At 42.1% G+C, this 15,964-nt stretch overlaps 1 protein-coding gene across 9 annotated transcripts in view; it reads right to left on the bottom strand.

The window, feature by feature from the left end:
- Positions 1-15,964, bottom strand: part of RAD54L2 (RAD54 like 2) — a 70,505-nt gene that overhangs the window by 45,758 nt on the left and 8,783 nt on the right. For 3 of the 9 annotated variants that reach the window (XM_075159272.1, XM_075159269.1, XM_075159271.1), the window contains 2 exons: positions 9,141-9,249; positions 666-872 (listed from right to left, as the gene is read on the bottom strand). In XM_075159272.1, coding sequence (XP_075015373.1) covers positions 666-816 — 151 coding nt within the window. In that variant the 5' untranslated portion in view covers positions 817-872; positions 9,141-9,249. Of the gene's footprint in view, positions 1-665; positions 873-9,140; positions 9,250-11,951; positions 12,078-15,964 lie in introns of those variants that run through there. The other 6 variants (XM_075159273.1, XM_075159274.1, XM_075159275.1 and 3 more) reach the window with 4 other exon arrangements.

The raw sequence follows: 15,964 nt of genomic DNA, 5'->3' as shown, positions 1-15,964 counted from the left end.
GGACCAACAAACATATTTCTAGGATCATGCCATGAACCAGAACAGTTACCTAATCATGCTTAAATGTAACCTGCACAGCACAGGTCCACAAACAGCCATATCGGTCCCAACTGAAGAGGAGAGCGGGGCAGTTATAACTAGGTGAGGATAGAGGGTGACAACTTACTTAGTCAGCACTGCCACCTTTCATACTGTAAAACAAACAAACCAACCAACCCCAACCTGCATGCTGACAGAAAAGAACATTTTCCGGTTGTTAAAGATGATTATTGTAAGTGAGCAATAATTGCCCATAGCGTCCATTAAATTGTTTACCTATAGGCAAGCCAGTGATGATGCCGAATCCTTTTAATAATTATAAATTGATTTATTTACTTCTTTATATAATTGCTTCCCCAGAATCTGTAGCTTTTTTAAAAATTCTATCCTCCTTACAATTTATGCTTGCGGCTTGTTTCCATGATGGAAATTTTTTTTGGCCAGGAGTCCAAGTTTAACCTACATTAAATCCCTATTTAAACTAAACATACACATAAGCACTTCTCCCTACCAAGCCCTGGACAAATCCTAACCCTTATGCTATCTACCAAAATCATTCACCAAAATCAGTAACGCCAGTTTTGTATAACAAACGTATGCAGAGATTCACAACCCCCTTCACTTACCACTCTCATCAAGTAAGTCCTCCTCGTCATCCCCATCGTTGTCCTCCTCCATCGCCTCCTCCTCATCTTCCTCCTCCTCCTCTTCCATATCCTCCTGCTCCAAGTCCGGGTCCAGGTCCGGATCACTCCCTGAGATTGACTCGTCTGACATGATTCCCAGTGGTGCTCCTTGTGCATTACCTGCTCATGTTCTACCGTGAGGCAGCCCTGCGAGAAAAGGAGAGGTACGTAATGAGCCCAGCAAATCCCAACCTTTGAGCCTCAAGGCTCAGAATCATAGCAGGATTACTGCATATAAAAACACAAATCTGCCATCAGTCTTTTAAATAACAGTTATCAGACTGTGCACAAAATCCTGTGTAGAAAATGGATGCCATAAGCAATGTATCATAATGATATAGGCCCAGCATTGTAGAATCAATATCAGAACCAATATATTAACTAATCACTCAAAAAACCACCTCTTTCTCGGTATCCTTAACACGTACACAGCAGAAAGATTCCTGGTATCAATGTCTGATTATACAAAGATGCAAAGATAAATACATTATGTGAATAATTTCACAACACTACCGTCCAAACATGAAGCACAGAAAAAAGGATCAGACTCAGAATCCTATACGAATACCTGTTACCCTGACCCCCGAGGCCTGCAAACGTCATCGCAGTATGCAGACCGGGGGTCGCAGACAGAAACCACCCCCCTGACTTAGCTGTACCCGCTGCGAAGGTCACCCAGCTCCTCACCACAGACTGCCTGAAGTCTCCGTTCTGGCCAACAGAACAGAGACAGCATTACCTTAGTAACAGTACGGACAGAAGACAACACAGATCCAGTTTTTAAAGGTTGTATGTCCCTTTGTAAAGCAGGGTAAGAAGAAAAGTAAACACAACGGAAGGATGGATCAGAGAGAATTTGCATTTCCTTCCTCTAAAGGACAAGACCGGAGCTGGCTGTGCATAGCTCCTCTGTTGCACTACTCCAGTGCATCACAGCAGAAATCATGGTACAAAACAACATAAAGCCTAAAGAGAGGACCAGGGCAATCACGAAGTCACAAGTTTATCTGTTCAATCATGCACTGTCACTTCTGGACAGTGATGGGTACTCCTCTTCCATACACAAAGAATTATCATAAAGGAGCTGTGTAAGATGGATGAAAAGAAAGAAACACAACCAAGAAAGGAAAATAAAGAAGGCATCTTGATCTCAAGGAACATAAAACAAAGGATGTGTTCAAAAATCAAGCCTCAGAAGAATTACTACCCACACATTCCCCAGAAAGCTTTAAAGAAACAAGAGGGAAACATTTCCTCGTCATTCATTTTCCACTGCCCCCTGCTTACACCACATTTCCAGTGTAAACTATAAAACGTTGGAGAACTAATCAGTCACTTTAAAAAAAAAAAAAAAAAAGAAACTTCTAAGCAGATAAGGCAGCATACATATCTACAAACACTCCAAGAAACAGAAAAATTTCATTTTCAGCTGTGTTTCAGCAGTAACTAGCTGAGCTTGGAAACTTGAAGGTTAAAGACACAACTCAACGCCCCTGTAGCAGGGCTGAAAATCTAACTGTCAGGTATACTGAATTATTCCAGCTGAAGTCATCAGTTCCTGCTTTGCCTCTCTCAGCTCCTCAGTAACATTGAAGAGTGTCTGAAAGAAAATAAACACAAGGGAAGAACAGGCTTTGCGGAGATTGCTATTGGAATAGGAAGCCTTTCACCACTAGGTCCCAGGAGCACTTTACCACCAGGCAGAGACAACTGAAGTCCCTACACTATTACACGTGTCGCACAAAATAAGTTGGCTTAGTCAAGCAGATGGCAGAAAAGGCCAAAATCTAAATTAGCTCAAGTGGAACCCTGCCAGTTTACACAAGCCAAATAGATTTATTCAGCTTCTGTGGTCTGCTGGTAGGCAGGTACCGAGCCCTGCTGCTGTCAGCCTGCTGCAGTGCGGTGACCCCCGGGCACTGCAAGGTCCGGCACCGCTTACTTTCTGATGTCTGGTGACTTCAGTCAAGGACTGCAGACGCAAAGCGATCTATTATCAGAAGTTTTTCCTGACAAATGCCCGTTCTGAAGTCTATGTGTATTCCAAAACAGCAGCTTATTTTTACTTTTAAATAGCACCAATGTTCCCTTCCAGCTGGTATTCAGCCTGAAGGAAAACAAACATTGTTTTACTCTTTACAGGTTGTACTCAGGCCTGCAACTGTAAAGCTGCATGTGTTTCCTTACATTTCCGAAGGAGATGGTCAGCAGCATTACCTTTGTAGATCTCTGCTGGTCACCTGGGATTTCAAGGGGATTTATTTATTCCCATGTTGTCCATACTGTGCTATAAAGCACCGCGCATTCTATCTGCCAGAAACCATATCAACAGAAGCATATCAAAAAAATTCCATGTTTTACTATCCCAGCAAACTAAGCACCAACAAAAAAAAAAAAAAAAAAAAGGCAGGAATGAATTCTCATCTACAAACGGGAAAAGCAGAAGTGCTATAATGCCACTGAACGCTCCAGGTCAAAGGACGACACGATACAGTTTCTCCCAACAGTACCCCCCTGTCTATCATCTCTCATGTTTCATTGCTTGTCACAGAACCTTAAAAAAAAAAAAACCACCACAAAACACACTCGGAAAATTGTTTAAAGGAAAGGATATGGGTCCTTGTCTTTCTATAAATAAAATCAAACCCAGTGGAGAGCAGTTATCTCTCAGACTGGAGTACAAAAGGGCTCTAATCTAAGCTTTATTCTTGTAAGTACGTGTTCTTTATAAGCGAACTTTTGACACCCGTTCAGCAGCCCCAGCCATAGGCAGGAGAGTTAAACAGAGGCTTTTGAAAAAACTTAATTAAATCTTGCAAAAGCTGGGTGAAACAAAGATGGTTAACTCCTCCGTGCCTACTGTCATGTAGCTGTCTTGTCTTTCTCCCTCCCATCCTCCTCCTCGGCTCTGGCAGCTCCGCAGCCGCTCTCCATTGCATAAGCCCCGGGTCCCAGGAGGGCTCCCACCCTGCCTGGTGGCACCGGGAGCAGCAGCAGGGACACGGCACGACAGGCAGGTAGGCGTTACACAGCCGCGAGACTGCCCTCGTTTCTCACACCGATCTGACCCAGTTCGGAGCCTTCCACCAAGGGGAATTACACAACAGGGCCAGATTGTAGCTGCCGCTACTGTTTTATGGCTGAGTTATTCCAACCTGCCCCATCTCTTGCCTTTGCACACACAGGCGCACCGTACTCAACATTTAATCGCTGTAGGAAGGGCACTTTGCTAGAGATAAACAGATTACCTTTAACTAATCAAAGTTACCGTTTGCCTGGCCTTGCCGGCTGTCCCACATCAGATCAACCTGCGAGCCTGCTGCCCTGCCGCACAAAGGCAAGCTGCACCCCGAGCGGCACGCCGTAGGGGGGTTCCCAGCGCCAGGGAATACAAGCCAAACCTGCGGCACCACAGTTTGTAACAGAAAGCCAGAGGTCCGTACGGTACAGTGCCCAGTTCAATACCTGGTGGGGCCGCTGAGACAACGGAGTGGGGTATCAGGTGAAAATGCTCTGAAAAATTCCTCTTGCTTACTCAGGGAGGAGAAAAGAACTGTTATGTTTATCCTACCCAGGAAGTTAAACCCTGCAATCAACTGCACATCAAATTAACATCCAAGACAGCCTCTCTCATGTATTATGTCCTGGCTTCCAACAAAGATAAAAATAGTTCAGCAGTTTTTTCGGCTTGACTTTTTTTAAGGTAGAACATTTCAGATAGTAAGTAAATGCCGTGTGGCGATGACTGCCGCCTCCTCAGCCTGCACAGCAAGGAGGCCCCGTTCTGGACGAGGAAACTTCAAGGGCTTGCAAATTTGGACACCTTTCTGTTGTCCTCGTGTTTTTCTTTCACTCTGCAAAGGTTTGAAATCACCATTTCTTCTTATGTGTGAAGTTAGAGAGAAAGTGAACTTCTTCCTTTCTAAGTGATAGTTTTTCACCACAGGGTCACACATGCCATGAGCCAAACTATTAAGTGAAACAGCAAACATCATGGGATCTGATGACCTTGCCCATTTCTGTACATCACCGCTTTCATCAGAGGACTCATCAGCACTATAAAACTAAACTATTATTTAATTAACTGTTACAAATACAAACAAGTAAAAAGGAAGGATGCAGAACAAGGCAGACTGGGGTCCTTCCCCACTTGAGCCAGGAGGAGCAGGACTCCCCTGTACCTCCAGGAAGCCACAGAAGCCAACGTGGTTTTGCAGAAGCTCTTTGCCTGCTACGACACCAGTGATTTAGGCACAGGACATGCTCATTCCTGAGTACTCACCCATCCCATACAAATCCCTTCAGAAAGGGCAGGTTTAACACTAATGCTACTACAGTGCTGATAGTAAAGAGGATTCCATCACCTCCCCAATCTCCAGGCAAGTCCAATATCTGGGACTCATCAAGATTTGTCTCTTAAAGCCTGTTTTGTAACCAAGACTTCACATTGGTCATTGTGGTGCCTGGCCATAGAAACAGGATCAAGCATGCTGGCAAATCACAAGAGGAGTTGCACAGACAGTTTAATAAAACCAGGTATTTCAAAGTCAGTGCTGCATAACGCTCTTCAGTTTCTGCTATACAGTCATGTTTTATGGTAATAATAATTTCCTTTATCTTTTTTTTTTTGTTTGGCAGCAAAACAGCAAAATGGTTGCTTGGTTGGGGCCATAAGATTTCTCTTACATACTCAGCTCACATACAAACACTTCAAACTGATGTATACGAAGGTAACTGCTGACTACTCAGGAGAAATCTCATCTTTTTGCTAGATTGCATGCTAGCACAATTTTGGTACCTTATAGGTAGCCTTCAGTAACTAATGGAAAATTATTATAAACCATACAGAGGGATCACTAAAGAAGTCATGAGCTTAAGCTTCTCTGTAAGATAACAGAATCTTGGAACAGTTTGCAACTAATAACTTGCAATGTTATTGCAAAATAACAATGAATACTCTTCTGTTCAATTTAAAACTCTAATAAGAAATAAACCGGAGATCAGTGGGTTTGGACAGTTTGATTCTAACAAATGTTAGAACTTCTCTAATTTACATCATGTAATGTATTAACATCTCTATTTTACATTATCATGTAAAAAATGGCAGGGGAGGGGAGGATCACTTAAAAGGATAAATATTTTCTCAAAAAAGCTAACAGTGTTACTGACCAATACTAGTCTAGCAGATCCCCTATATGTTTTTAACAAAGCAAATGTAAGCGTTTACTGAAAAATCAACAGGAACTTCCTTCGCCCAGCGATAACCCCCACAAATTGTATTTAAAGGCATCCTTAATTGATTATTTTGTGATTTAAATCCCTTCTTCCTTTGCAGTTTGAGACTGTTAAGACTCGAGCAATAGTTTTTCAGCTGTGACTCATGGATAACAGGTAGCCACACACTGCTATCCGGGAAGGAAGAAAACAATTCTCCTCCTTCATTTCCTCTTGTTCAAATTGCAATGAAACTAAGTGGCATCGATCCCCTTCCGAAGTGATGTGTTTACTACAGGAATATTAAACTGGAGAACGGAAAAAGCAGCAGCCTGTAAAATCATAAATTGGAGAGCATCTGTGCCCTGGACCACCCCGCTGAGGAAGGCAAGTGTGCTTCTCCCCACCCCTCACAAACATAGGCACAACACATCTAGTCTTTGCCCACATTTGACACGAATATTAAGGAGCCCACTATGATTTGCGGGGAACAGGAATAGAGAGAAAAAATAACAGAGTGCTTTAAAAAACACTTCCATATATCAGTTTTGGAAGAGTTGCAGGACCTGCTCTTTTATTCTCTCTAGGTTAACAATCTCCTTCCTAAAAGGCACCACAATACTAAAAGCAGCCTGAAACTGGTTGTTCCCTGACAACAAAAACAACAAAAGCTGCTGCAAGAAGGGGTGGGAGAAAGCAAAAAAAAACCCTAAAACCAACCCATAAAGAAAAAAAAGGGAGAGCTAACCCTTCCCCTCTGCTGACATGACAGTGCTGGAACAGAGAATGTGACAATGAACATTACATAAGGCCTGGCTCCCACTGCGATCCCGAACAAAAAGAGCTAGCGCGAGTCAATGGCAGCATCTGCAGATCATTACGCAACCCGGACGGGTGGCAGCGGCACACACCGGCATCATCCATCAACTGCTGCAACCTCCTGCCACAGGGTCCTTTCTCTCCTGCGTTTCAGAAGGGATGCGAGTACACCCTACTGCCGATAGCATCGATGTTTTATAACCTGTAAATAAAAAAAACCTGAATACTCTTCATAAGATGTCAGCACTCACTTCCACACAGACTTCGTAAGGCACTGACAAGCTCTTTACCTCTGGACAGAGCCAGCAGAAGGAGGAAAACTATTTTTCTGTTTGTATATATGTATGTATATAATTATTTGCCTAAACAATGTTGCATTGCTTTTAAAAGCAATTTTATTTGATCACATTGAAGTAGAAATTGGCTTCCTATAAATTAACTCTTTCCTTTGAGATACTCAAAATGTCCTCACCAGTGAGTCGCCCTATCTAGAAGAGCGGTTTGTTTCGCACTGCATAAAATTTCAGGCTATCTGAGGTAAGCAGCATGTGATCGGTTTTGCTTCCAGTAATTACTGATACTCATCTGGATTAACACCATGACAAATGAACAGAAATTTTGTCTCTTACTTCACAGAATCCCCATTTATGTTTTTAGCTCTGGCAACTGCTGCATAAATGGCACTTGCATTCCCTGCTAAAGAAAACGTTGAGAAAAGGAAACTTTCCTTCCCTGATCACTGCTTCTGCTTTCAAAGCAAACAGCATTTTGACATAAAAGCCACTTTCAAGTGTGCTTTTACAGGTTTTGCCCTCCTCTCCTGTGAGAGGAGTAAAATCCAGAGAAAAGACTTCAAATGATGGGGAAAACTCAACAGTAGGGCATGGCATGCCAGGCTTCCAAATTATATTGAATACATTTTATATAGCAGATTAATTTGGGGCGAATTTGCCGATCCTGCATTAATGATAACCATTCTCAAATTCCAAAAGATAGATTATAAAAGTCAGCTCATGTGAGAGGTATGCCAAGCCTTCTCTTTGTGAGTACCCAAACTATGGCAAGAGGTGAGCCAATTCCCACAAGCAAGGAAGATCCAGATAACCAAAAGATCCCTCTAGGAGTTTAAGCTGTTATATATAGGTGCCAGAGAAGAAGTTATGTAATAAATCAAGAATAAATTACATAAACAGAAGCACAGTGGAACAGAGAGGAGTGAAAAGGCAAAGAGCTAATCTCCTCTCAAGTAAAGATCAGTCACTGTCACTCCATGAGGACAAGCTATGGCTTTGGTCATTGAGATATGCTAACATTATGGCTTACCTCCTTGAAGAGTATCCCTCAGAAACAGACTAATATAGCTCATAAACAACGTTTTCATCTTTCAGAACGAGGAAAATTGCATGTTTTCCCAATGCTGAAAGGCCTAGTTGATCTATCCTGTTTTCTCAGTATCGCCCCATCCACACACTCTTCTTTCTTTGCCTCCCAGAGAAGCACATTCCATTACGGGGGAATGATTCACCGCCTTTGACTGTGTCTCTGCTCAGGAAACAAGTTTTCCCATTGGCAGCGGTCCAGGGCAACCCACCATCCCCTATGAGACAGATGCCAGTCACATTGCACACTGTCATCTACAGATCACAAAGTAAACACAATTTAACTTCCTTTGGTCATACGTCTGCATTTCACTACAAAGAGCTGCAGAGGACTGGGAGTTTGTTTTCGATGCCTCATCTTTCTTCCTCTTCAGAACTGGACTTAAAACCTGTGTTTTTCATTTATGCAGTTTTTAGAAAAAGGAAGAATTCAACATGGTTTTGTTCCTCTTTATTCCCTACCCACCTCCAGCAATGATAATTACACTAGTGACAAGAAAGCATTGCTTATGCCACCTACAGTTTACCAAAGAAACTTGAACACAAGCAAAAAAAGAAAGAAGAAAACCAAAAAATCCTGAAGTAGGAGGAAATGGAAATAAACAGTTTTGAACTCGCATGATATGAAGATGACAATTAACATATGTTAGACCCAAGTTGCTCCAGTCTGTCAAGCAATCAGACATTAAACTAATTTTTATTGGATTCCACTGTAGATTAAAAATCCATTAAAGGATTAAAAACTGTCAGAAACATGGGTTTCTTTCAGAGTCATTCCCTCCAACAGAACATTCTACTTGCACAGTGCTGGAAAAATTTATAGTAAATGCCACTTATAAAGGTCATTTTTCTGCTGGTTTTAAGAACAGAGTCACCAAAACCCATAGATCTTTGCCTTTCCCACTAAACAGGTCAAAATAAAACAGTCACACCGATCCTTATCTATCCTGCACAAATACATTTGTTTTGATAATGCTTAGGATTGACACTATAGGCAGCTCACATGGAAAGCAACTGGATGAAATAGCCTCCCGTGGTTTTGTCCTTAGTAATGGAACCGCCACTTTGGTTGCGTTTCGCTGGCTCAAAACCTCCCAATGGTTTGGACAGGCCTGCAAGGGAAAAGAATGCAGCTTACTGCCTCTCACCATACAGTACAAACCATCCAACACACTCTTCAGGGGAGCATTTGCATATACACACACAAAGCACCCCAATTAGAGATAATAAGTATTATTTCACAAAAAAAAATTACCTATGAGTCTCATTATACATATTGCATTTTTAGCTTATAAAATTGTGAGTATATGACTCCACATACTTGAGCTTACTTTCAAAAGCTGTTTAAAAGCAGCACAATGCAAGTTTGGTTAAGGAGATAGGCAAATATTAACATAAAGATAACATACCCTGCAGGTCACCATACCCTTTTGGTAAACATACCCAACGTACGTTAAACAGGACATTAATTATCTTTACGAACAGGCACAAGCATATCCAATGCTAAGACAGGAAGGTGCAATTGAAAAGGGACATATTAGCAAATTATTAAAAACACTGTATGGTGAATAAGCACCATGACAGTCATCTACAGAAGTAGCTGCTGGCTACTAGACGCCACTCTTTTAGAGTAAAAATGTCACTATCTCCCAAATGTATAAATTCACTTAACTTTCATAAATGCTAGGAATGTCTTTTGTCGTACTGGTTCGTACTGAACAGACAATACCGTATAGATATTCATACCCATGCAGAATCTAAATGTTATGTTTCCGAGATTCAGAAGCAGAATGATAAAGAGCATTCAGCTGTGATCTTCAAAAAACCATAACCTTTTGGGTATTCTTTCTCTCAAAGTTAAGTGCAAGTTTCAATCAACTACTTTCCCCAAGTGACCACTTTTTCTATCAAAGCTCATTTAGCGTTTGCAAATGCTGCTTCACTGGCTGCCGTACCCGGCGAGCAAGTACAGAAGGAACTGCAGGCAAGCCGGTTCTTCTAGCGTCCTGTTGACATGTTACCATCCCAAGCGAAGGGGACCACATGTTGTAAGAAGTCAACATCCCTACACTCAGCTGCTGATATCTCCCAAAATATAACAGGAATGGAATTTCTTGTCCCATATCTATTTTTCCTCCCCGCCTCTTGAATTATTAGTTGGATTATTGAATTATTAGTCTTGAATCAAGGTTGCCAAGTCATTTTACTCAAACTACCCATTTGTCTAATGGTAGGAATTGTTGATCATTATTGATTTGGGCTGAACTCAGAAATTTGAATAGTAGCTCTTCTTTTGATGGGAGTTCTTGGGTACAGTTAATAGCATTCTTTAACAGAGAAAACTAGTTACATGGCACTTCCAGAGCAGATTCACTGGCAATGCTGTAAAATCTCACTCAGTTTCATTCATAGTTCTCTCTGTGCAGAATGAAGGAGGCAAATGATAAAAGTTCGAGACTTTCTAGAGGACGCACCTTCTCATCACAATAAAAGCATATATATATTCACAAAAAGGTTCCACACTAGCAGCAGAGGCTAACAGCTCTGTATCTCATTCTGTTAAAATAAGCATTTCACTGACCAGAAGTATTGATTTAGTTGAAATACAAGATCTCTCTTGTTTTTCACGAGTGCTATGGTAAGTACAGGAGGAAGAAAAAGGCACCTCTAAACCATTTTTTTTTAAGGGAGAGTCAGAAAAAAACAATTTCTTACCGAGTCTGCATGACTAAGCAGATCACCCATTTCCTCCATGTTCTCTACTCATTATCTGGGTATTGTTTCTCTCAAATAGTTAACTATAGTCATTATAGAATAAACAAATTCAGATCACATAATAAAGGCCTTAGCTACTCACATTCCTTAGAGAACAGGATGTGAAGTTACAGTGGACAGAAACTTAAAAATGCTGGCTAGGGTAAATCTTACTATGCATTGTCCAAAGTTAAAAGCTTCCCCCCGTGAAAAAAAAAAGACAGCTTCCCCAGGAAATTCTCCTCCAGAGATAACAGGCCCACATCCCAGGATTGAGGGAAAATCAGGAAAAAAGTCTCGTCTGGGATAACAGCTTTCCCCCAAATATCTCATCTCAAAAGTAGCTAACTTCTTCAACCCCAGATCTCCTCTATTCTCTGCAACAGTCAGATTGCCGTCCAGTTTTCAATTGCTTTACCCTGTTTAGAGCTTGCGGTACACTTCATACACTAAGTGCTGAAAGGCACTGATTTTCTAAGGTTTATTTTTTGGTCCTGTTCCCTCAATTTGTTGACCCCTATGGACAAGAAACTTAAAACTCAACCGATGACACCACTCCTACAACAACTTCTTGATTTAAGAAAATATTCTTTGATCCTGCTACCTCCCACACCCCAACATCCCCTGCACAAACAATCTGACTTTTCTTATTTCCTATGCCCGGAAGCTTGTGCTTGAGGTTGCTGAGGTGCGCTCCCAGCCCTGGCACTTTTTTAAAAGCAGGAATATACAACTATTACACTACCTCTGGAAAGGAGAAGCCACAGCCAGCCACCTTTTCACACAAGCGTTAAGTAGCGATGCTGCAAGAGTAATCTAAACCCCTGAACAGTTACGTTACACTATGAGTGCTGTTTCTTTCGCTTTCATCAGCAACTGATGCAAATAAGAAATGCAAAGACTAAATAAAAGAGGAGAGAGTGATAAACAGAAGATGGCAACCAAAACCTGATGCTAATCCCACCAGTTTGAGAGACTGACATGCTCTGACATTGACAGACAGTTTTCAGATTTCACAGGCACCAGAAGGGTAATAAACGTTTGGCCTTGATTAAATTACCCATTTTCCCTCCTGCCGACTGCAGCTTCTCAGGCCTCGGACACACTCTCTGCAGCAGCTGCTCTTTCCCACTAGCACCCCACTCCGTATTGTGCCAGCACAACTGTCTGCCTGGCCGGACAACAAACTGGTTCTGCTCAAAAACAACCCAGAAGCAAAATTCAGTTCCCAAGTGTAATTTACTACAAAGTTGCCTGAACTGCTGTGCAGGCACAAAGGAAAAAACAGCCAGAGGGTGGGAATGAGCAGCCCTGGGTACGGCCTGACCGAGCCGGCATCACTGTCCACAGGGCCATGGTCTTAGCAGCCAGAATGCTGCTCCAGTACAGGGGACAGACAGCATTTTGATGTGAGAAATTGAGATAGTCCTTGTCACAAAGCTTCCTTAGTTTCGTTACAAACACCCATCAAAAGGACGGTGCACGTATCAGAGGTGAGACATGAACATTCGCATACTTAATCCTCTCAATTGTCTCTTTCTTTAAATAGTCATGGTATCACTATGTGGTTTGTGTGGAGAGGTATCTATTTCTGAAGTTCATTTTGTTGTTTTTTTTTAATTGAAAAATCAATGCAATTGCCACTCAAAGGGCAAAAGTACCATAAATTATATCATGCAGTTAGAGACCCTTGCGGCACGCATCTCTCTCCCCATAGCAAATACTTTTAAACTGCCCAGAGCTCAAAGCAAAATACCACTAGACGTCCTCATGTAAGTCCTCAACATTTAACATATTTAATGATAGCCTGTATGAAAAGGTCCTTGCAATTACATGTGGGTAGCAGTAAAGGGGCAAAGAAAGGGTAAGGCTCTGTTCTGGGGAGCAGGAAGATAAGCTGCCCTGACCTAGAGAAACTGGTAACTAGCACTGACAGAAACTTCTCCAGGTCAGGCAGGTCCTCTCCTAAAGGCACTCAAGCAGGACTGATGAAAGGAACACCTCTATGTGGTGACAATGGGAAGCGATGCAATCTGCACCATGAGAATAAATGGGTAATTTCTTTAACCTCATGAAGAGGAATTTGCTTTGGCCATGATGCTCTTGCCTGAAATCAAGGGCTAATTTTTAGTACCTGAATAATAGAAAATCACTTCCTTCAATCCTCTACCTTTCTTTGTTGTCGTGTTCTTTGTTATCATGTCTGGGATAAGTAGATATTCCTGAGCTGTCCTAGAACATAGACCTCTTCCCGAGATCTTCTTCAGGGAATCAATATTTGATTTTATTCTTGATCTCAGAAACCTTTGCTTTGTTCCCAATCTACACTATACCTTGCTGTCTGCTTAAAAAGCATGGCTCCCAGCATGCACTGCTTTCTCCACTTAAGGACCAACCTTCCCACAAGAGCAGGGCCCCCAACCCATCCTATGCAACCAAGGGCCACTGTGGAGTTCTGGCCATAAATACATACTGGTGTACATAGCCTCTCATGCATGTTCCCTGCTGCTTTGTGCTTGTTTCACTCAACACTTGAACTTCACCCAAACTGCTCAAGGGGGCATAACCATCTTTGCCATGAAGTCCTAAAAGCCTTCTCTCATCCCTTCTCCTGCTAGGAATGAAGTGGCCACTCCAGAAACTGCTACTCTTCGTCTCCATTTTCTGACCCAGGCCACAGGTAACCCCTTCCACATTTTACAACCTCATACTAAATAATGTCACAGGCACGTGAAGATATGGGTGAGGAGAGAAGAGACAGGTCCCCTCAGCAGCCCTGAGAAAGACACCTGTCTGGTATAGGATGTAGGAGGAGTTCCAGCACAGTAGGACAAAAACTCGTAGAAAAAAATAGAATCTTTATCTCCTGTGTTCTACAATCCTTCCCCCATCCCCCAAATCTCATCCAGACTCCTGGACAATTAACTCTGTTCCCCCTCAATCTTCCCTGCCATAAATAATGAGAGAGGTGGAGTTAGCTGGTAATACTCATGGGGAGCAGCAGCATGAAACTGATGGGATTTCACAGAGGAACAGCCAAAAATTGTTTGCTTCCCCTCTGCCCCATCCTTTTTTATCGTGCTTTTTTATTTTCCAAGACATTAAACACAAATCTAAAAGCCACCCATGAAGAAAACAAAAACTAGAATCTGTAAGACTTCCAAAAGCCCATTAAAGGGTAGGTTTGAGTTTCTTTTGGCTAGCATGTAACAAATACAACCCAGCTAACCTGAAACCTAAAGACAGTAAAAAATGAAGGCAAGATAGCAATATTATTTTTATTCAAGGAAAAGACATCAGAAATTTCAACTTTCAAATCCATTTTCTGTAAGGTAAAGGTGACGGGTTTTTTTTTTATTAAGTTGAAAAAAAATACAAGCTGACGTTTAAAAGGAAGATTCATTATTTCTGGAAATCCAGAAAGAGCGTCTGTATTCAACATTTTTTTTTTGTACCAGTTTGAAGTTTCCTTAAGGAAATCAGGAAAAAACGTTAGCTAAATTGCAGTTTCTTCATTCTCATTTCTCATTCTACTCCAGTTCTTGTGGTGCAATTTTTCCACAATAATAACAACAGTTGTAGTTAAAGCAGCAAGACTTGAAAAACTAGAGAATTCCATTAAAAGTACATGACAGTATATTTTAAGAAAAACTGTATTCCCAAATATCTAAAAACTGAAAGAGACCAGCAACAGGATCATTACTTTCAGAACCATTCTAGTTCACAATTATTACCTTTAAGAGAAAAAAAGAGAAAGAATCCTCGAGTTTAAGCCTTGTGTCCTCCCAAGTCTTGCCTGCTGTGGAGGCTGACAGCCCTCCAGAATGACATACAAAGCTCAAAAATGTTGTCTAGACTATGATTATAACTCATCATTGCTGCCTTGCTCTTGCCAATCACCAAAATCTCAGGGCTACACAACGAGTTGCATTAACTCTCCAAAGCTTGCATTGAGGCATGAGACCCCAGGCCAGATGCAAGACTCCACCAGTCCTTCAGTGATGCAACTGCCTACAACAGCCACAGGCAAGGAGAAAAATGCACATGTGAGGAAGGACTTTCTAACTTAAAACACTCCTAGAGCAGAAGTAACTGTACAGATGTCATGGTTTAAATCCAGCCAGTAACCAAGCCCCACCCAGCCGCTCACTCACTCCCCCTGCAGTGGGATGGGGGAGAGAATCGGAAGGGTAAAAGTGAGAAAACTCGTGGGTTGAGATAAAGACAGTTTAACAGGGAAAGCAAAAGCTGCACACACAAGATAAGCAAACCAAGGAATTCATTCACCACTTCCCCTTGGCAGGCAGGGGTTCAGCCACCTCCAGGAACGCAGGGCTCCATCACGCGTGACGGTGACTTGGGAAGACAAACGCCATCACTCCCAACGTCCCCCCCTTCCTCCTTCTTCCCCCAGCTCTATATGCTGAGCATGACATCATATGGTATGGAATATCCCTTTGGTCAGTTGGGGTCAGCTGTCCCAGCTGGGTCCCCTCCCAGCTCCTTGTACCCCCCAGCCTCCTCGCTGGTGGGGTGGGGTGAGGAGCAGAAAAGGCTTCGACTCTGTGTAAGCCCTGCTCAGCAGGAACGAAACATCCCTGTGTTATCAACACTGTTGTCAGCACAAATCCAAAACACAGCCCCATACGAGCTACTGTGAAGAAAATTAACTCTACCCCAGCCAAAACCAGCACAAAAGAGAAGCCAGAAGATCACTATTTTTTTTAAAAAAGGAGTCATTGTTAAACTGCAAGTAAAGAAACTGTTCACTTATAACAACTTCTGTCTCCCTTTCTTTACTGCCTTCTCTTTGTCAGCAAAATGGGTCAGACAAGATAACAGTAAGGAGAGCGAGAGATACAAAAGGAGAGGCACAACCTCTCCAAGAGGCAAGGAAATTCAAAGATTAAAATATAAACAGCTTCCCTCAACAAAAGGATTTTATCTTTAAGTCTTCCTGCACAGGACAGTCCAAGAGTGCAAAGAAAAGAATACAAGACCTTGCCTATCTTGATGAAATAATAATACAAGCAATAGAGGGGGAAAGGTAGCACTTGGCTGGAAAATGCACTG

This window comes from Calonectris borealis, chromosome 10 (assembly GCF_964195595.1).
Source record: "Calonectris borealis chromosome 10, bCalBor7.hap1.2, whole genome shotgun sequence".
NCBI lineage: Eukaryota > Metazoa > Chordata > Aves > Procellariiformes > Procellariidae > Calonectris > Calonectris borealis.
This window is presented reverse-complemented; position numbering and strand designations above follow the sequence as displayed.